Source organism: Mauremys mutica, chromosome 8 (assembly GCF_020497125.1).
Source record: "Mauremys mutica isolate MM-2020 ecotype Southern chromosome 8, ASM2049712v1, whole genome shotgun sequence".
Lineage (NCBI taxonomy): Eukaryota > Metazoa > Chordata > Testudines > Geoemydidae > Mauremys > Mauremys mutica.
The window spans coordinates 33,791,901-33,814,574 of NC_059079.1; the positions used below are offsets into that span (position 1 = coordinate 33,791,901).

Sequence of the window (22,674 nt, forward strand, 5' to 3'; positions counted from 1 at the left end):
GAAAGGATTCCTTTGATTTATTGTAAACAAAACTCTAAATGAAAGTTCCTGAAGGTGGTGCAGTAGCAATCAAAATGTACAATAAACTGCATTGTTGACAAGTTTCCAGTTATCCAAAAAACATTTAAAATAGTCACACTATTTTGTTCAATAGTTTCAATGCCTAATGGCCATCATATTATTCACATTCAGATTTATCTGGTAAGAAAATGATATACTTAATGTTTGGTTTCTTTACTAGTTGCAGATATATTAGCACCTCCTCTTGGAGGGCAGATCAGTCAACTTTAAGGAGACAGCAGAATGGTAGACATGGTGCAAGAGTCAAACAACTGAATATTTACAAAAAAGCAAAACCACACCTAAACCAAGAGAATTAATACTTCCCCCAGTATACACAGAGGGAAGATAGATGATTTTACCTTCTCTAAGTATGTTTGTTATATGCCTTCATGAACAAGAATTTTGTTGAATCCAGATACTAAAAATCATTTAGGAAACATGTTTAACATAAAAGGCCTGCAAAGCAATTAAAAGAATTAACACTTTAAATAGTACTTTTTAAATAAAAGTTTTTTTCCTCATCTCCCTTGAACAAAAGGTAGAAGTGAATGAAGTGCTTACGAAGGGTTTGTAATGGGTGAATACAAGCATAGTGTTCACAAGTGCTTTACATACAGAGTTCTGCAAAGTCTCATTTGTGACTTGAGTCACTCCTGAGCAGTCAAGAACAGTGGAATGTGGACAAATGGGAGTTAAGATGAGATAGATCATGAGGGAAATAACTTAAGTCTAGTATTCACTCTGCTTCAGAGCTGCAGAGAATAAACTTAGCACCCTGCAAAAATTTAAACAAGAACATGCCAAGGAGAATATTTCCAATAATAAACTAATTATTGATTTAGTGCTTAGGGTAAAGATGTCCCAAACAAAAAACTCCATATCTGAACACTTCCAAAATTTAGGGAAATCCAGATCAGGATCTAGATTCTGTCCCATGGCTTAGGCCTAGCTATAATTTAGACATTTGTTAAAGTAAACAAGGAGAGAGTAAATTCAAGACATCTTGCCACACAGCCTTAGCTACAAAATCAAATGTTTAGACTACATCAGTGTTAGAAATGTAGTTTGTTAGATACTTCACTTAAGTCAAACAAGGACTCTAAACCTTTACTATGAGGATCTCCATTATAAAGGCTACAACACTGCAGCTACCAAAACTATTAAAGTTCTTTAACTCCCAACCCTTTTAGAATCACCTAATCCACAAAATCCCTGGCTTCAAAACCGGCTACTGCTTAACTTTCCTTATATCTTACTGACATTTCAAGGCTCTGGCTTTGTAGTTTCTCTGTTTCCCCATTGTGTAACGGTATATTGTTGCTCTAGTATATGCAACTTTTTAAATATATAATACATATTTTAAATTCTTAGCTCCCAACATGGCATGTTGTACCAGGACCTTTAATTAAGAACTTTCAGCTAATGTAACATTCAAGATATATGTAAGTATGAGGTAAAAAGGTGTATGCAAACAAAATCTAACTAAAAATCTCTCATACTAAAATACCCAGTTTTCTGGAATACATTTTAATTGTCACACTGAGTTTAGCAATTTAAAAATTTTCCATTGTGCAAATTTTGCTATGCTAAGTTATTAGTAAACTTCATCCTCTAAATGTTCAGTTCATTCAAAAGAGTCTCTTGGACTCAAGCACATTATTTCTAATGGGGGTCTTTTGGCTAGCATTTGTAACACTATTTGGAAAAAAATAATTCTCAGTGGATATTTACAAATGAATGATGCTAGTCACAGCATTAAAAAAAGTTAAATTAGTCAATATGATAGCACAGTGAATATTGACAGCAGGAGACCCCAGTTTAGGGTCTACTGCCAAAGTGCAAGGGGAGAGCAAGCACGTGGTTTATTTCCATGATGGAGCATTCTAACCACAAGGCTCTTGTAACTTGTGCCAGACAATTCATTAAGTGGCACATTCTCTCTCTGAGAAGCACTATAGTAGCAGTGTTTGCTGGAGTAAGAGTTAGGAAAGTTAATGAATTCTGAGCTAAGAAGAAATATTTTTAAAATGCCAAAGATGCACTTGATAAAAAGTGGTAAATCTCCTATACTGGCAACAATGTTTTCTTCTGTGGTTAAAGATACTAAGAATCATTTGTATGGGATATTTTCTTCCACAATAAAGTTTTTAAGTTGTTTAGTATTAAAGAATGCTCCATTTCCATCTGGTTTGCTGTGACTTTAAGGGCAATACAAGAATACAGTTGTTTCTCTAACTCTTCGCGTATTTCTGACGGAGCACCGCGAAGCAGATAGTCTTTTAGTAACTGGCATGTTTTTGCCAAGTTGGGCTGAATTATTTCTGTGGTACATTTCATTTTACTTTGGTCGCATAGAGTTCTACAGTCTGTACCATAAACACAGTCCAAGTCAGACTCACAGTGACGATCTTTAAGTAATTCCTTCAAATTAATTTCTGGCACAATTTTTCTCATGTCCACCATTTTCAAGTCATATTTATCATTATAACCCAAGTTTTTGGCACTGGTATCACACATAAGAAAATTCCCATAAGGTCCATGGAAAATGTCTTCCACAAATTCTAAAAGCCCTATAGCTATTTTTGCCTTTCTAGGCCATGATGGAGTAAACCACTGGTCCATGCTTCTTCTGAAACTAGAGGGAATGAAAAGTTCTAAGATCCATGGAAGGCTTATTCCATAGAGAGAGGTATATTCAACTCTTTCCATCACATAGAGATCTCCACAAAAACCCATCAATTTTGGGGTGTGTTCTTTATCCTGGAGGATCACCATAAGCAGAAACTCATTTAGCTGCAGAAGAGCCCATGCTGACTTTGCTTCTGGTAAGGAAACTCGACCATCTTTGTTTCCATCAGCAACTGACAGGATGAGATTAACCAGTTCAGAAAGATTTCCCTGTTCACCCAACTTTTGCTAGAAAAAAACAAATATATATATATTTAATTCCATATACATTTTTCTTCTAAAAACTGTTAAACTGATTACCTGTCCTGTGTTTTTATATTCAATGAAGTATTTTACCCATTCTACTCCGCTGCATGTGGAACCTACAGCAGTGTCTATGGTCATGCTCTGTTTTTTCTGGTTTCAGTAATGATACATACACAATACTTTTTAGGACTATATACTGAGTGTTCCTTTCATGTGTATGGTGCAATGAAAGTATGTGTTTTCTTCCTTTTCAAATCCTAAAAATTTGCACCTTGTCCTCAGTAAAAGAGTCTTTAATAAATTATGTTAGGTATTGTGTAATTAGAGCTGTTGATTAATCACAGTTAACTCATGCGATTAAAAAAATTAAATGTGATTAAAAAAATTAATCACAATTAATCATACTGTTAAATAATAGATGACCAATTGAAATTTAATAAATATTTTTGGATGTTTTTCTACATTTTCAAATATATTGATTTCTATTACAACACAGAATACAAAGTGTACAGTGCTCACTTTATATTATTATTTTTGGTTACAAATATTTGCACTGTAAAAAATTATAAAATAGAATTTTTCAATTCACCTCATACAAGTACTGTAGTGCACTCTCTTGTGAAAGTGTAACTTACAAATATAGATTTTTTTTGGTTACATAACTGCACTCAAAAACAAAACAATGTAAAACTTTAGAGCCTTCAGTCCTACTTCTGAGTCTACTCAATCCTACTTCTTGTTCAGCCAATTGCTTATTGGGGGAGAGTTGTATGTCTCCTGTTCTGTTTTACCCACATTCTGACATATATTTCATGTTATAGCAGTCTTGAATGATGACCCAGCACATATTCATTTTAAGAACACTTTCACAGCAAATCTGACAAAACGCAAAGAACGTACCAATGTGAGATTTCTAAGGATAGATACAGCACTTGACCCAAGGTTTAAAAATCTGAACTGCCTTCCAAAATCTGAGAGGGATGAGGCGTGCAGCATGCTTTCTGATGTCTTAAAAGAGCAAAACTCTTGATGCGGAAACTACAGAACCCGAACCACCAAAAAAGAAAATCAACCTTCTGCTGGTGGCATTTGACTCAGATGATGAAAATGAACAAGCATCGGTTGCTCTGCTTTGGATCATTATCAAGTGGAACCCGTCATCAGCATGGACGCATGTCTTCTGGAATGGTGGTTGAAGCATGAAGAGGTATATGAATCTTTAGTGCATCTGGCACGTAAATATCTTGCAATATCCAGATACAACAGTGCCATGCAAATGCCTGTTCTCACTTTCAGGTGACACTATAAACAAGATGTGGGCAGCATTATCTCCTGCAAGTTGTAACCAAACTTTGTTGTCTGAGCGATTGGCTGAAGTAGGACTGAGTGGACTTGTAGGTTCTAAAGTTTTACATTGTTTTATTTTGGAATGCAGTTATTTTTTGTACACAATTCTCCATTGATAAGTTCAACTTTCATTATAAAGATATTGCACTACAATACTTGTATTAGGTGAATTGAAATATACCATTTCTTTTGTTTTTTACAGTGAAAATATTTGTAATAAAAATAAATATAAAGTGAGCACTGTACACTTTGTATTCTGTGTTGTAATAGAAATCAATATATTTGAAAATGTAGAAAACATCCAAAAATATTTAAATAAATGGTATTCTATTATTAACAGTGCGATTAATCGCAATTAATTTTTTTAATTGTGTGATTAATCACGATTAAATTTTTTAATCGCTTGACAACCCTACTTGTAATAAAAACATTTTGTGGTTCTTTTGCTATAAAAGTTTTGAGAGTTCAAACAACATTTCATAGTAAAACAAGCTCTGATTATTATAATTCATCTGATTAAAGCTTGGATCTTGCAATAGTGACTAGAGATTACAACAAGGAATACAATCATTTCTAGCCAGTCATAAATATGTTTTTAATATCTCTTAGTACTACTCTTATACTAATAAATGTACTTTCATTCTTAGTTCTGTCACTTACTATAATAACTTTTATTTCATTGGTTTAACAAACCAGCAGGACTGCTGCTGCGCTTTTGAATAGGGAAGTCCTGTCTTTTCTGGAATCAAAACTGCACTACACCCATCTATGACCAGTACAGATAGGACATTTTTTCGAGTTCTTGTCTACACTGAACATTTTCTGATATTGTCCTGAAATTACTAGCATCTCTGCAGCTCCACCAGTGTTAATTATAGGGGAAAGCACTAGTGTAAATCTGTCACCAACATTCTTACAATCATGTTGCATAGACCTGCTTTGAGCAGGGGTACGTGACACTTGTAGATCAGCTGTCAGGTTTTCTGTTTGGTTTTTAAACTCACACTGCCACAGTTGCTATCACTACTGGAGCTGCACAAGTGATAGAGTAATGGAGGGAGAAGTTCAGAAAACCCTCAGTGTAAACATATCCTTAGATCAATGCTTCTATACTGGGAAAACTGGGCTGTAGACTACTTAGTAGGATAGAATAGTTTTTAGTATGGTACAGAAAAAGAGATACCTATATAAGGGCCAAAAACAGGTTCAAGCCTTAAATATGTAAAAGTTGCATGCTAGCTTTCATTCCAATAACTATCCTGCCACCTCTACCCCTCTATTTTTGTTTTTCTTTTAAATTACACATGATTGTCTCTAACATGTAACTCTGGATCTAAAATTTTTCAGGCTTATCTGATCTACTCACCAGCAACCACTGTAGCCTAGAACATAATTGAGTTTTTCCACAATCACAGTAGATTCTTAAAATGAAAAAATATGAAAATGGTTCTCAAAGCTACAATAGAAGGTCATCCCTAATGTAACTGGAATTGCAACTTAGTAGGTTTTGACTTTACATTTAATTTGTGTACTCTTCCTGCTGAAAACAAACGAACAGACAATAAAGAGAGTCAGGCAAAAAAAAAATTTTTTTTTAATAACAAATAAATATGGTGAGAATGAGCATCTATGCTCATTTTCTCTTCTTTGACATATACTTACTTTAAAAAGACCATATACCATTTCTTTGAATTTCTGAACAGTAGTTCCTCTAGTTGGTTTATCAAACAGAACTATTTCTTTTCTTGGTTCCAGTTCAGTTCCAAGATCAAGATGAATAGTTTCTTCCATCTGGCATTTTATGACACCTTGTAGATTACCCCAGATTCCTAAATACATCTATGCAGAGAAAAGGCAATGAGATAGTTACATTAAAATTTCCTCAAAAGCTCTCCTGTCTTCTACTGTCCTGAGTCAGAATGCTGGGTTTGCTCATGGAAACTGCAAGGAGCCAGCATTCAGACTGGTAGTGGCAGCTCCCTGTACAATGTGCCACTTTAAAAGATATTTAAGAGAGACCACTGTATCCAAATATGATTTTAAAGAGCAACATGTCCATGCTTCATAAAAGCATGCTTTATACAATGGCATCAGCACCTTCTCCGTTAAGGCTGATAAGAGGCATTTATTTTGGTTTGGTGATGCAGGATGGGAGAGAGGAAGCACACTGTACTGGAACATGGGCACTCTGTAAAAACCTTTAATGGATCTGGAGTGTCAGCTATTTTGGAAGTGACCGTGTAATGAACGTAAGAACATAAGAATGGCCCTAATGGGTCAGACCAAAGGTCCATCTAGCCCAGTATTCTGTCTTCCCACAGTGGCCAGTGCCAGGTACCCCAGAGGGAATGAACAAAACAGGTAATCATCAAGTATTCCATCCCGTCGTTCATTCCCAGCTCCTGGCAAACAAAGGCTAGGGACACCATTCCTGCCCATACTGGCTAATAGCCATCGATGGACCTATCCTCCATGTATTTACAGACAATCCCCAATTTACGCAAGTTTTCCGTTCTGGAACGCCTTGCGTAACTCGAAATTTGCGTAAGTCGGAAACGTATACCTGACCATTACAAAAAAAAAAAAGGACCTCCCATTTTCTAGCTTATGGAAATTTTTCCATAAGTGCAGATTTTCGTAAGTCGGGTTTGTGTAACCCGGGGGACGTCTGTATCTAGTTCTGTTTTGAACCCTGTTATGGTCTTGGCCTTCACAACATACTCTGGCAAGGAGTTCCACAGGTTGACTGTGCGTTGTGTGAAGAAATACTTCCTTTTATTTGTTTTAAACCTGCTGCCTATTAATTTCATTTGGTGATCCCTAGTTCTTGTGTTATGAGAAGCAGTAAACAAAACACTTTCTTAAGGTTCCTTCTACTTTCTCTACACCAGTCATGATTTTATAGACCTCAATCATATCTCCCCTTAGCCGTCTCTTTTCCAAGCTGAAAAGTCCCAGTCTTATTACTCTCTCCTCATACAGAAGCTGTTCCATACCCCTAATAATTTTTGTTGCCCTTTTCTGAACCTTTTCCAATTCCAATATATAATTTTTGTGATGGGATGACCACATCTGCACATAGTATTCAAGATATGGGTGGTACCATGGATTTATATAAAGGCAACATGATATTTTTTGTCCTATTATCTATCCCTTTCTTAATTATTCCCAGCATTCTGTTTGCTTTTTTCACTGCCGTGGCACATTGAGTGGATGTTTTCAGAGAACTAGCCACAATGTCTCCAAGATCTCTTTCTTGAGTGGTACCAGCTAATTTAGACCCCATCATTTTATATATATAAAGTTGGGATTATGAAATGGAATTTCATAGCTGTTCTAGTGCAGGGTCCACACCAAGTATAGCTTTATTGTACATTTAAAGTTTCAGTATTTTAAAAGTGGCGTTTGTAAAATTAGAGAAGTAGAGTGTTAGACAGTATTACTTAAAGCATACATACACATCTGTATAATATGATATGCCAAATCATCAAATACACTAAGAAATACCACATCTATACATTTATTGGACATTAGTATTTATCTAAATCACTGTAAAAGGTAAATCTCTGTCCTCATTTCCCCCAATACCCAATTTATCACAGATTTGCTGAACCGAGGATACTGGATTTAAAATGCCTAGAGTTAAAAATGATTGAGTGGCAAACATCCTATTTCATGGAAACAGAAATGTGAATTAAATACAAAATTCAGATAAGTATGATCCTTGTAAAATGGAATCAAACATTATTCTGAATTGTTGTCTGCTGTTTCTAAGACAGTGTTCTATATTGGTTGACAGCTCAGATTTCTCGCTTTTAGAATGGGATTATAAATGCTGTGCCAACAGGATCCCTAGTTTAAAATTCTCATCCCTTGAATATCTCAGTGAGCAAAACTTTAAATAAGTAAAATTTAACTGAAGTCAAGTCATTTTACAATAAGGCCTGTTTAATATTCTGCAAAATCCAAACAAACCCCAAACCCAGTTTAGATAAAGAATCATATAATTAGCTCATATAAATAAAGTCATACCTGGTTATTGGGTTTTGTTGACAAACATTTTCCAAAATACAGAGTTTCTTTAGCGCAAAGACTACTACATGCTGATCCATCAATAATTCCAGTCTTATATTTATCACACTGAAAGACAAAGAGGAAAATAGTTTCTAGAAAGAACTGAAGAATAGAAAGAGGAAATAATACACCTGTTGGCTTTTCCAATATCTATGCTTTTGTCCTGTAAAATGAGTGGGGAAAAAGCTGTAGAAACTCTGAAATGTGTCTGGGGTACAAAAAAATATTCTGATACACCCCAATTCTGCAAGTTGCTCTGCAGAGGTGAACCTCCTGCATCTGCATGAGGACGCTATATAGAATAGAATACAGCAGAATGTTGAAGCTAATGGGGCTCTGCGCAGGCACAGGGGTCTACCTGCATGGAGCAGTCTGCAAGATCAGGGCCTTACTGGGTCAATGATTCAAACTGGGAGACAGACAGGGAGCTTTTACTCTTGATCGGAAGAGACTTACCGAAAACAGGAAACAAACAAAACTACATATTAGATGGTGCCAGAAGATGCCTTTTTTTTTTTTGCGGGGGGGGGGGGGCGTTGAGGGAGGTAAGAAGCACAATGACAGCTAATGCCTCAAACTTGTTAATGCATCTGCTAGCATTTATCTCTGCTTTTACATGGGGGGCTGCTAATATGTATTTCTACTTCAACATGGAATCCTCAGATTTCACCATTCTGAAATAATAGAAAAAGGAACAGCCTGCCACTGAGTTCACAGTATTATTTCTTTTAATCTATACATTCTTTCAGTAAAGATGTCTATGCTTTGGTGTAGGTACTCCAACACCTTTTAAAAATACAAGTATATGATTAGATTATTTTAGCAACCCCCCTTTGTCTAATAATTAAGGTATAATAGACAAGCAAACAAAAACATATTTAAGATCTTTACAATCATTCACCAAAGTCCTCCCGATCCCTTGCAGCCAGGGAAAACAAATGGACAGCATGCCCTAAAAAGCCAATAAACTAAAATTATTTTGGACTGTGAAGGAGAAAGTTTCAAATCTACAGGGCCCCTGTGGAGAACACACTGCCAGCTGCTTCTCTCTTATAAGAGAGAGATTCTACCTGAGTATCTTGTGGGTACTCTAGCAGCATGCATCATTTTTAACTCATCAGAAGGAGTTAAACAAAGGCAGGGGGAAATCACTAACTTAAAATTAGTATGTCAATTATATTTGATTCTCCCACAACAAAACTGTCACAAAGTGAATTTGATCACATGGCAGTTTACAACTGAGCCATTAATCAATGAGAAAATAAAGTACAAAAATAATTGGGTTTAGCTGTAGGTAACTGAAATTAGGATTATTGTATTTGCATAACGTAATAGTAAATATTACTTATTGATGGTAACTACTGAATAATTCAAAAGTAGATCCATAGACGATAAAAAAGCTTAACAAACAGGACATACAAATATACTTACTATTATTTTCTTACAGTCATGACCTCTGCATAGCTCTGTGTAAGTGGAGTACTCAACATATATAATCCAGCTGCCAATAAATACTACTAGCCAAGAGATGAAGAGATACTTCATTCGCATATATGAGAAGCGAACCTGAAGATATAAAAGAAAAACATGAAGCTAATTAATTCAGGAATAGACTGAACTGCTTCCATTGCCCTAACATGATTTGCCATTCAGTCTTTACAAAAACTCTATATAAAATCCAGTCATCTTTTTTGTTAATGTGTAGTATCCTTTTAGAACACTAAGTTCCAGGATCAAACAGAACTGGTGCGGGATGCCAGCTATAGGGGAAAAAGAAGGACTCTGATCATAGAAATTGGAAAAATGAGACCAAAGGGAGGGTTGGTAAAAGTTTACCAAATTGTAAAAAAATTGAAACTGCCAAATTTCTACTATTTCCACCTATGCCAATCCAGCCGGAAGAAGCATTTATTGTCAGTCACTTAGAAGCGCTACTTCTGGAAAATCAGTTCCAACAAAGCAGAAACTAATGAAAGATATAACCTAATCCAGATGAAAAATAAATATGAAATCATCAGTATATGGAGGGTGGTGGTGTAGAAGGAAATAATTCCCATGTGTTTGAACACTTTCCATTATGTGGCTAATTAGTGGAATTCAAAGGAGGGTGATGGGAAGTTCCATGTACTATTCTGATCTCCAACTGTCTTCTACATTGCCATATTTTCATTTTCTGGCTGCTTCCACCCCATCAGCTACATGTTATCCCTTTGGACAACGGAAGGTTGTTTGGCTTTTTAATGTTTGAGGGTGGGTTGCTGCTGTCCGGCTTAAAAAAACAAACAAGCAGGGATAGATGCTGATCTGGCCATTTGGCCATTTAGTTTTTAATTCCTGACAATCTGGAGTGCTCAGGATCTGATTTTGCACTCAGGAACAACAGAAAGTGTTGGAGAGAACAGAACAGCAGAGACCAGTCTTGGCAACATAAAGAGTGAGAATTCAGATTACGTAAATGTAAAATGCCTGTTCATTCTTCTTCAGCCACATGAAATCTGTGCTTTGTATAGAGAAACAGTGAGACTTGGCAGGCATGCAAGGAAAGGAGGGATGGGAAAGCAAAAGCATGGATATGAGAGGTAGTAAAGTACATAAAAGATTCTGTTTCTGAAGGTTCTTGTTCTTAAATCACAACCAGAGGCCTTTAAAGATCCACCCACACCAAATATGAATACCAGTTTCAGCTGGAGATAGCAATTCCAGGAGAGAGAGCTCTGTAATACTGGATTGCTGTAAATGATAATGTCTTTAAATTAAACCACTCAAAGAGAATATACAAAATTGTTTAAGCATCTTAGCCAGCGATGAGCTGCCAAAATCTTAACAAAGGGTTCCGTACCGGGTCTTTGGCAGCACTTTGGTGGCAGGTCCTTCAGTGCTGCCGAAGACCTGGAGCGAGTGAAGGACCCGCCACCCAAGTGCTGCCGAAGACTCGGAGTGCCGCCCAGTGAGTACAAGCCCCACGTGTTTTTTTTTTAGTCATCCCTGCCGGGCACCGTCAAAACTTTTTGAATCGGGCCCCGCACTTCCTAAAGCCAGCCCTGCATGTCAGGGTTGCAAAACTGTATCAGGGGCTGGGTAGGGAAGGCTGTGCCTCCCAAAACAGCCTGTCCTCCCCACTCCGACCCCCACCCATGTCCTGCCCCCGACTGCTCCCCACAGAACCCGCAAGGGTCGCAAGCAACCCATAAACCCCCCCCACTCCGTGTCCCCTGGCAACCCCTTCCCGAGACCCCCCACCCTAACTGCCCTCCAGAACCCCGCCCCACCCCCTACCCAACTCGTCCCGCTCCCTGTCTCCTGAGTCCCCCAACTCCATCCACCACCACCCCGAGAGACCCCCGGAACTCATGCCTACCCAAACCCCTCCGTTCCCCGTCCCCTGACCGCCCCCCAGAACCTCTGCCCCCTCCAACCGCTCCCTGCCCGGGCCCTGCCTTATCCAACCCCTCCTCCCAGCCCCAGCCCAGCTCCCTTACCATGTTGCTCAGGGCAGCGTGTAAGGATGCCGCACGGCCCGCTGGAGCTTGCAGCCCCCCCCCCACTTGCCGCTCAAAGCGGCAGGAGCTGCAGAGCTGCCCAGAGCACTGGCAGCGCGGCACGCTGTGGCTCTGCGGGGGAAGGGGGAAGCGGAGGAGGGGCTGGGGGAGCCTCCCCAGGGAGCTCAGGGGGCCGGAGACAGGACGGTCCAGCGGGCCGGATGTGGCCCACGGACCAGAGTTGTTTGCCCACCCACCCGCCCCTTTGACAGCCGGTTCTACACCAGCTTCTAAATTTAACAACCGGTTCTTGTGAACCAGTGGGAACCAGCTCCAGCTCACCACTGATCTTAGCATAACATACTTCAATCTAAAAAGTGATCTTACAAAGGAGAATAAAGAGAGAATTTGCTGGAAGTCTAAACAAAGTACACTGGTTCTCCACTTGTGAGATACTCCCTTCTCTTCATGTATCATTATATAATCCCTGCATCTGTAATTTTCACTCCATGCATCTGAAGAAGTGGGTTTTTTCACCCACAAAAGCTTATGCCCAAATAAATGTTAGTCTGTAAGGTGCCACCGGATTCCTTGTTGTTTTTTTTTAAACAAAGTAGATTATCTTTTTTTTTTTTTAATAAACATTAAAAAAAAACATCTGCTTTTAGTACTGATTTTACTTTAAATATCATTAGCTTTCATAATTGTATTCTAACACACTTTTCCCTGAAGGAAAATAAAAATTGCCATGACATATTACTTTTGTTTTCCAGGTATCTTCTGATTAGTGGTCTATTTAGTTTTATTTCTACTTGCTAGATACTTGGAAACAAGTATTAAAAGGAAGATTATTTTGCCAACAACCTCCTATTTTCAATAGAGCATATATAAACAATGGATGTGATGCAACACAAAGCAAAGGGAATGAGTGGTGGAATAGAATGTGTCTTATTTGTTCCACAGTTTTGGTTTAGGATGGGTTTTTTGTTTTTGTTTGTGTGTTTTTCTTGTGTCTATTTGTTAGCATTTGTCAGTTCACACCTCTTGAAATTATTGTTTCAGGCTGTCTGAACATTTATAAGCTTTTCTTCAACTGTAAGATCTAGAAACAGGGTGGATAAAAATCAATGATTTTTTTAAATAAAAATATTTTTTTATTTAAATAGAATTTTTAATTTAAATTAAATATGTTTCTTTTAATATAAACCCATTTAAAATTAAATTAGAAATTATAACAACCCAAGTTAAGGCCTAAATTTATTATAATCTATTAAAGTAATTTAAATTAAATTAAAGTAGTACATGTTTGCTACTGAGGTATTAGAGAAAGCCAAACTACTGAAATGGTAGAAGTCACTGGCTACACACATGAAACAAGAGTTTGCTGCAGTGCTAAACCAGTAGCCTCTTCCTCAAAGGCAGACAAAATATTGCCTTCATTTCAATTTATTCAGCACTCTTCCGTTCAATGACTAGTTCATTCAAAATAAAGAAACCAGTGCAAATAGAAAAAGCAGGAAAGCTTGATTTTCTTTTCTAATCTATGAAAAATTAAAGCTGATCACAACTTTAAAAATGGGGACCCTGGGCCTGTAGTGCCTTACTCTGGCTCTGGTGTAAAGGGAACTTGAAGAGCAGGGGCGGCTCCAGACCCCAGCATGCCAAGTGTGTGCTTGGGGTGGCACGCCACGGGGGGCGCTCTGCCGGTCGCCGGGAGGGCGGCAGGCAGTTCCGGCAGACCTCCCGCAAGCGTGCCTGCGGAGGGTCCGCTGCTCCCGCGGCTTCGGTGGAGCATCCACAGGCACGCCTGCGAGAGGTCCACCGGAGCCGCGGGACCAGCGGACCCTCCGCAGGCACGTCTGCGGGAGGTCTACCAGAGCCGCAGGACCGGCGACCGGCAGAGTGCCCCCCGCGCTTGGGGCAGCGCAATGGCTAGAGCCGCCCCTGTTGAAGAGGAACTAAGCAGGGTCAGAATCGTGACCAAGGTAGGAGATATTCTGTGGCAGCATTTAGGGCAGAAACAAAAACTACTTTACTCTGTTCCTACATTCATTTATACCTCTGCAAAGGCAAGTGTTACTTGGTACTTTTCTGTGGTGGCTGCTATTTTCCCCTCCAAATCTAAGATTTAAATTTTTAACACACACGTAAGTCTCTAACCCTTACGGTTGTGAAGAAAACCTTCAAAATGTGAACCTAGTGTAAACCAATGAAGTGAAGTCTGCCCAAGTCCACAAACTCAGTACATATTGAGTACATACTGCTCCTTTTCATCTCAATTGCGTGTTAGCTCTGAAGACTAATAAGAACAATTTAAATATCAATTTAGTTAAGTTTTGCCACTGAACAAAGTCCGTAAGTAGGGTTAGACATCCTGTTTTTAAAGGGACAGTCCCGTATTTAAGCCCTCCTACAGGTGTCCTGACTTTTTCTTAAAAATGGGCAAATTGTCCCGTATTTTCTGTTTCCGCTCTCCCCTCCACATCAGTACTGGTGGGTCCTGCTGCTGGCTGGATCCCTGCTCACCAGCTACCCGCCCACCAGCGGTGAGTGGGAGGGTCCAGTGGCTCGGCTGACAATTGAGGTGCAAGGCTGGTGGCAGGGCAAAGCTGCAGATATATCAGAGGGATAAATATTATGGAGGGAGAGGAATTATTTAAGCTTAGTACCAATGTGGACACAAGAACAAACAGATATAAACTGGACACTAGGAAGTTTAGACTTGAAATTAGATAAAGGTTTCTAACCATTAGAGGAGTGAAGTTCTGGAACAGCCTTCCAAGGAGAGTAGTGGGGAAAAAAGACATATCTGGCTTTAAGACTAAGCTTGATAAGTTTATGGAGGGGATGGTATGATGGGATAGCCTAATTTTGGCAATTAATTTGGCAATTGATCTTTGATTATCAGCAGGTAAGTATGCCCAGTGGTCTGTGATGGGGTGGGATCTGAGTTACTACAGAGAATTCTTTCCTGGGTGCTGGCTGGTGAGTCTTGGCCACATGCTCAGGGTTTAACTGATCACCATATTTGGGGTCGGGAAGAAATTTTCCTCCAGGGCAGATTGGCAGAGGCCCTGGAGGTTTTTCGCCTTCCTCTGCAGCATGGGGCACGGGTCACTTGCTTGAGGTCTTCAAACCACAATTTGAGGACTTCAATAACTCAGACATAGGTTAGGGGTTTGTTACAAGAGTGGGTGGATGAGATTCTGTGGCCTGCATTGTGCAGGAGGTCAGACTAGATGATCATAATGGTCCCTTCTGACCTTAAAGTCTATGAGTCTATGCAGTGTGCAGGGCCAGCTGCTCCCCTGCTGTTCCGTCAGTGCAGCCCCTGCTGCGTGCTGGCTCTGAGCCAGCAGGGCCTCACTCCCTGTCCCATTTCTGATCAGCACTGACTGCATGCTGTGGCAGCCAGTAAGTGAGGGCAGGCACTAGGCAGTGGCTGGTTACGTGTCACCTTTACTGTCCACCATTTATGTGCTCCCCCTCTCACTGTCTGCTCCCTGCTTTGCCCCGTCATACTCACACACACACACACATTCCTGCTGCTCCTCCATATCTCCCCCGGCATCCTACTGCCAGTGCTGTGTGGAGAACCAACCCCTGGTTGGAGTGCTCAGCTCACTGGCAGGCTCCTTCCTTCCACCACTGCCTCTGCCTGGGCCTGGGCCAGTGCCCCAGGGAAGCCCAAAACACTCTGGCACGGGGTGCTGGCCAGGAGAAGTCAGAGCCCCACACAGTGCTGACACAGGGTGCCTCTCTGCCCTTCAGCTAAGCTCTGGAGTAGTGGGGATGGGGGGTGTGTGAGATTTCCAGCCTGTTCATGCCCTGAACCTGCAGGCTCCACAGCAGCCCCGAGGCAATGGTTTAGCACCCTCTTCCCCTGCCCACAGGGACAGCAGGACTTCTCTGTCCCCTAGGCACCCTCTGCTGCTGAGCCACCTCCCTGGCCAGGTTTGCTGAAGCCCCTGCAGTCAGATTCCCTGGGCCATGGTGCACAATTCAGCTTTAGGGCTTAACCCCTTCCTGCCCGCACTGTAGCTGGGGCAGGGGGGTGCAGGGGCAGAAAGACAGGAGGTGGCTGGGTTATGTCAGTGGCCAGCAGCAGCTTACAGGAGGTATTAGTTGCCTTTCAACACTGTGCAGGCAGGAAGGGATGGGAGCTGCTTCCAGCCACAGGAGGGTGGGGGAAGAGATGAGCTCTGCAAAGACAGGGGCCAGGTCATCCCTTCCTCTCCCCCTCCCCATCCCCCTCCTGCGGCTGAAGTCTAGTACTTGAATTACAACACTGTCTGTCCTCTCACCTTCTGCTATCAAGTTTTGAAAGTATCGTTCTTATTTTTAATATCCACGTCTTCCTATCTATTCCGCTTAGATTTGTTCCGCTTAGAGTCTTCCAAGAAGTAAGAAGTATAACTTGCCATGAATAAAACATTAAGTGTATTTGGGAAAAATAAATTGGCAACTCTGAGCCCAAGTAGCCATCTTGTGGAAGAAATGTCACTTGTGACAACACCTGTGTGACAGACTGCTGTAAGAAACTAAATAAAATTGTCAGACTGCTTTAATGACATTTTAACACTCAAAACTTGTTTCTACAAAACATTTCATTTTTAAGTTATTTGAAATGTTACACTCTGAAACTTGCTTAGAGTTGTGTTTTTTGTTCCTAAACTGCCAGTGTTGCAAATTAAGTCACTTCAACAAGACGGTCACCCATGAAACATGCTTTATTATGAGAATCATTTCTTACCGTTTAAACTTTTAGATTGTTGGTGTGAAAGTAGAATGAATTATATTGTAAAAATAAGAATGGATTAAAGAAATGCTGTATGTACCTTTAAGCAGAAATAAATGTTGAAATACAGGTGTCAGGAAAAGAAACATTAAGGCATAAACAATGAGCTCACTTAAGCTAATGGTGAAACATTAACCGGAGATTGGTAAAAGTTAGTAAGGAAATTAACTATGAATGTCTAGCCCAGGTAAACTTATCAGATTCTGCTTCCTTTGTTATCGAGTTAAGTTCGTGCCCTTTTATCTGTATAAATAAGATAGTTTATGTCTTGCATGGTGCTCACATTATCTGGGTGTTGTTAGCAGAGTGCTGTGCTAATAAAACAGAGTGGTCTGACAAACTGTGAGTCCTGAGTCTAACTTTGACACTGGAGAGAATAAAACGAGTGCAGTTTTCCTTTAAATACAAAGAGAATATTTACCTAGAAATAATAGTCACAGTTGTTAAAAAATATAAACACTTTTTCAAAAGTATTTGTAACTACTGGCTTCTGTGACATTTTCTATGAAAGGGTAAGTACCATGGTTTATAGTAACTGAACTTAAATTTTTGCTTATGATGCTTGAAAAAGATTACTGGAATTTTTAAAAACTGTTCTGGGGTTCTGTGAATGCTCAACCTATAGTTTAACAAGATATTACACACCTTTAATATACATTTTGGAAAGGAACATGAAATAAGATTAACCAAATCAACTCTTACTAAGGAAAGCTGACTTTTAAGGATTCAGGTAGCCTAGAACAACTCGAATACTCGAGGCTCCTTTTACTTATACCTAGTTTCTATCCCTCTCTGCTTCCTCAAATAACTATTTAGAGAAAACTGCAACTTACAACAGAAGAATTATATAGGAACACCAGAATTATCTTATCAAATCAGAAAAATAGTCCATCTAGTTGAGCAGACAGCACTGACAGTGTACCAGACACTTCAACGGAAGGTGCAAGAAACTTCATAATGGAATTATCCATACAGAAAAGATTTTAATTCTATAATCCAAATAAAGGGGTATAGTATCATGGGTCTATGGTTCAGATCAGGAGTTGGCAACCTTTCAGAAGTGGTGTGCTGAGTCTTCATTTATTCACTCTAATTTAAAGTTTCGTGTGCCAATAATACATTTTAACATTTTTAGAAGGTCTCTTCCTATAAGTCTATAGTATATAACTAAACTATTGTTGTATGTAAAGTAAATAAGGTTTTAAAAATGTTTAAGAAGCTTCCTTTAAAATTAAAATGCAGAGCCCCCCGGATCGGTGGCCAGGACCCGGGCAGTGTGAGTGCCACTGAAAATCAGCTCGCGTGCCATAGGTTGCCTACCCCTGGTTCAGATCATATATTTTCTCTAAGCAAGAAGAGTCATTAACACTGTAAATGCTCATCACATACAAAACTCAAAGTAAACTACTATTAGAAATCTCTGATGGAGAAAGGCCTGGGAGAGAACTACCTGTAGTAAGGAGACTGAATTGCCTCTTACCCTTATAGAAGGTGGTCCCTCCAAATCAGGGCTCAGGTCAGCAATGGGCCAGTGTAAGAAAGCTCACACTTTGGCTGCCTGCATCGTATCTGACCTGTGAATAAACAGAGGATTTCAGTTTCCAGAACAGCCAGTTCCTTAACCTTCATGCACATTAGAACTGATGATAAAATTTAATTTGGGAGTAAACTATTGATTTTTAAATCATTAGCTTAATTTTTTAAGCCTGGGGGCTAGAGTCCCTGCTAGGAAAAACAGTTGGGTTTTTAAAGCTTTGGACCTATGCTTTTTGTTATTATTTTAACATCTGCATCCTAAATGTAGCAAAGTGTCACAAAAGAATCATTTGAGGGATTTTGACCTTCAGACCAAATTAGATGGTAGTAATGATCTATGCTTCACTACAATACAATGTTATTGTAATGGGAGCAGTATTGGCTTCAGTTGAATTTGCAGAACTGTCACCAGCCTAACAACCTAATTGAAGAAGATTTCCTAGCATGGGCTCTGCCCAGAGGTGAATTATTTTGGAAAGTATGAATAAAATCAGTTGACCTTTTTCGCACAGTTAGGAGGGTAGAAAAGTAATACACACTTTTCCCATTATAAAAATATACTTGCAACTTCTATTAAAATAAAACACACACATAAATCCACAAATTAGCTGTGGATTGAAATTTGGCATAAAAATATGTAGACCTTATTGAAAAGGGGTATCTTCACTCGTTCCAGAGGAAATTACTCATGGTTGTAGAAAAAAGTTGTAAGATACTATATTATTTTAGATATAATGCTCTAATGTAATTAAAACAATGCAAATACATAATATAACTAAATATAATAGTACAAGGGGCCACTGCTAAAGTTGCACGTGCATCTTAATTTGGTGTTTACTGATATTTATTCATTCAACCTTAATGTTCTATGAACAGTTTATGGAATTATTTTAAAAACACAGCAATTTTAAGATGGCATGTTCTAATTTAATGCTTTCCTCCTAACTTAGTAGAGGTCAGATCTAACAGCATGGAACTACAGAAGGGAAATTTAATAATTACTAGAGGAATAAAGAAGTGACATTGCAGAAACTTGAGTACCAAACATTCTCTGAATGATAGTATGTATCTTTAAGGGGATCATAAAGTCAAAATTAGGGCTGTTGATTAATCACAGTTAACTCTCGCAATTAACTCAAAAAACCAATAAAATCCCAATTGAAATTTATTAAATATTTTGGATGTTTTTCTACATTGTCAAATATATTGACTTCAATTACAACACAGAATACAAAGTATACAGTACTCACTTTATTTTTGATGTTTTTATTACAAATATTTGCACTGTAAAAATTATAAAAAATAGTATTTTTCAATTCACCTCATACAAGTACTGTAGTGCAATCTCTTTATTGTGAAAGTGCAACTCACAAATGTAGATTTTGTTACATAACTGCACTCAAAAACAAAACTGTAAAACTTTAGAGCCTACAAATTCATTCAGTCCTACTTCTTGTTCAACCAACTGCTAAGACAAACAAGTTTGTTTACATTTACGGGAGATAATGCTGCTTATTTACGTTACCTGAAAGTGAGACCAGACATTCGCATGGCACTTTTGTAGCCGGCATTGCAAGGTATTTACATGCCAGATATTCTAAACATTCATATGCCCCTTCATGCTTCGGCCACCATTCCAGAGGACATGCTTCCATGCTGACCATGCTCATTAAAAAATAATGCATTAATTAAATGTGTGACTGAACTCCTTGGGGGGGGAACTGTATGTCTCCTGTTCTGTTTTACCAGCATTCTGCCATATATTTCATGTTACATCAGTCTTGGATGATGACCCAGCACGTGTTGTTCATTTTAAGAACACTTTCACTGCAGATTTGACAAAATGCAAAGAAGGTACCAATGTGAGATTTCTAAGGGTATGTCTACACTACGAAATTAGGTCAATTTTATAGAAGTCGATCTTTAGAAAGGGATTTTATACAGTCGATTGTCTATGTCCCACTAAGTGCATTAAGTCAGCAGAGTGCGTCCTCAATACCATGGCTAGCATGGACTCATGGAGCGGTGCACTGTGGGTAGCTATCCCACAGTTCCTGCAGTCTCCGCTGCCCATTGGAATTCTGGGTTAAGCTCCCAATGCCTGACAGGGCAAAAAGATTGTCGTGGGTGGTTTTCAGTACATGATGTCAGTCTCCCCTCCCTCTGTGAAAGCAACGGCATACAATTCTTTCATGCTTTTTTCCCTTTGTTACCTGTGCAGATGCCATAGAATGTCAAGCATGCAGCCCGCTCAGCTCACCAGTGCTGTTGTGAGCATTGTAAACACCTTGCATGTTATACTGCAGTATGTGCAGAACCTGGCTAGGAGACGCCAGCACGAGGACGACTGTGAGGACATGGACACAGATGTTTCTGAAAGCACGGGATGTGGCAATTGGGACATCATGGTGGCAGTGGGGTAGGTTGATACAGTGGAAGGCCGATTCTGGGCCTGACAAACAAGCACAGACTGGTGAGACCGCATAGTGTTGCGGGTATGAGATGATTCCCAGGGGCTGCAAAACTTTCGCATGCGTAAGGCCACTCTCCTGGAACTTTGTGAGTTACTTTCCCCCACCCTGAAGTGCAGGAATACCAAGATGAGCGTTGCCCTGACAGTTGAGAAGCGAGTGGCAATAGCCCTGTGGAAGCTTACAACACATGACTGCTACCGGTCAGTCGGGAATCAATTTGGAGTGGGCAAATTGAGTGTGGAGGCTGCTGTGATCCAAGTAGCCCATGCAATAAAAGAGCTGCTGATATCAAGGGTAGGGACTCTGGCAAATGTGCAGCTCATAGTGGATGGCTTTGCTGCAATGGGATTCCCTAACTGTGGCAGGGCAATAAACGGAACGCATATCCCTATCGTGGTAGTGGACCACCTTGCCAACCAGTACATAAACTGCAAGGGGTACTTCTCAATGGTGCTGCAAGCACTGGTGGATCACAAGGAACGTTTCACCAACATCAATGTGGGATGGCTGGGACAGGTGCATGAAGCTTGCATCTTTAAGAACGCAGGGCTGTTCGAGCAGCTGCAAGAAGGGACTTACTTCCCTACCAGAAAATTACTGTCGGAGATGTTGATATGCCAATAGTTAACCTTGGGGACCCAGCCTACCCCTTGCTCCTATGGCTCATGAAGCTGTACACAGGCAGCCTGGACAGTAGTAAGAAGCAGTTCAACGACAGGCTGAGCAAGTGCAGAATGGGCCTTTGGACATTTAAAAGCTCGCTGGCGCTGTTTGCTGACTAGGTTAGACCTCAGCACAACCAATATTCCCACTGTTATTGCTACTTGCTGTGTGCTCCATAATATCTGTGAGAATAAGGGGGAGACATTTACAGCAGGCTGGGAGGTTGAGGCAAATTGCCTGGTGTCTAATTTGGAGCAGCCGGACACTAGGATGATTAGAAGAGCACAGCTAGGCACGCTGCGCATCAGCTTTGAAAACCAGTTTCATGACTGGCCAGGCTATGGTGTGACAGTTGTGTGCATTTCTCCTTGATACAAACCTGCCCCCTTTGTTGATTTTAATTCCCTGTAAGCCAACCACCCTCCCTCCTTCAATCACAGCTGGCAAATGAAATAAAGTCACAATTGTTTTGAAAACCATGCATTCTTTCTTTTTCTCACTTTTTTTTTTAAATTAATAATTGACAAGGTAGCCCACGTAGGGTAGGGGAGGAGGGAAGGACAAGGCCACATTGCTTATTGTAGCCAAACTACAAATCAAAACTGTTTGAATGACAGCTTTCTGTTGCTTGGGCTATCCTCTGGAGTGGAGTGGCTGGGTGCCTGGAGCCTCCCCCACAGCGTTCTTGGGCATCTGGGTGAGGAGGAAATGGAACTTGGGGAGGACAGCAGGCGGTTATACAGTGGATGCAGCAGCAGTTTGTGCTCTTGTTGCCTTTCCTGCAGCTCCACCAGCTCTCCCATTAGCCTCAGCAATAAATCTCCGGGAACAGAGATGATGGGGGAGCATAGAAACATTTGCACCTGCGGGGGGATAAAAGGGAGAATAAAATTTAAGATGTTACATTTCTGAGAACAAAAGGGAGACTCTTTCACAGTGAATCAAGCAATTCACAGCAGACAGCACACGTGCTTTAGATATAAGGTCGCATTTTGCCTTTTATATTGAGTGCCTGCCAGTATGGTGACCCATCACACATGGCTGGGCAAGAGAATTCGGTTTCCAGGCAGCCATGGTAATCCAAAGGGTACGTGGGGTTGACTTCTTCTGCCTTCATAACATGTGGGAATGGTTTCAAACTGCAGCACCCTCCTTTCCCATAGCAAGCAATGCCAGTTGGGTTTGCCATTTAAAAGGAGGGGCTGTGATTTTCGGGTGGATGTGCAGCACACACACCCCTCTCCCCACCCCACCGCATGGCTATTCTCTGGGATGAGCCCTTCACCCCTCCCCCCACCATGTGGCT

General features: G+C 40.2%; 1 protein-coding gene across 3 annotated transcripts in view; it reads right to left on the reverse strand.

Moving 5' to 3' along the window:
- DIPK1A (divergent protein kinase domain 1A) overlaps window positions 1-22,674 on the reverse strand; it is a 42,910-nt gene continuing 20,236 nt past the window's right edge. The window contains exons 2-6 of one of the 3 annotated variants that reach the window (XM_045028600.1): window positions 18,176-18,269; window positions 9,850-9,984; window positions 8,377-8,484; window positions 6,007-6,183; window positions 1-2,979 (exon numbers count right to left, since the gene is read on the reverse strand). In XM_045028600.1, coding sequence (XP_044884535.1) covers window positions 2,167-2,979; window positions 6,007-6,183; window positions 8,377-8,484; window positions 9,850-9,969 — 1,218 coding nt within the window. In that variant the 5' untranslated portion in view covers window positions 9,970-9,984; window positions 18,176-18,269 and the 3' untranslated portion in view covers window positions 1-2,166. Of the gene's footprint in view, window positions 2,980-6,006; window positions 6,184-8,376; window positions 8,485-9,849; window positions 9,985-18,175; window positions 18,279-22,674 lie in introns of those variants that run through there. The other 2 variants (XM_045028602.1, XM_045028599.1) reach the window with 2 other exon arrangements.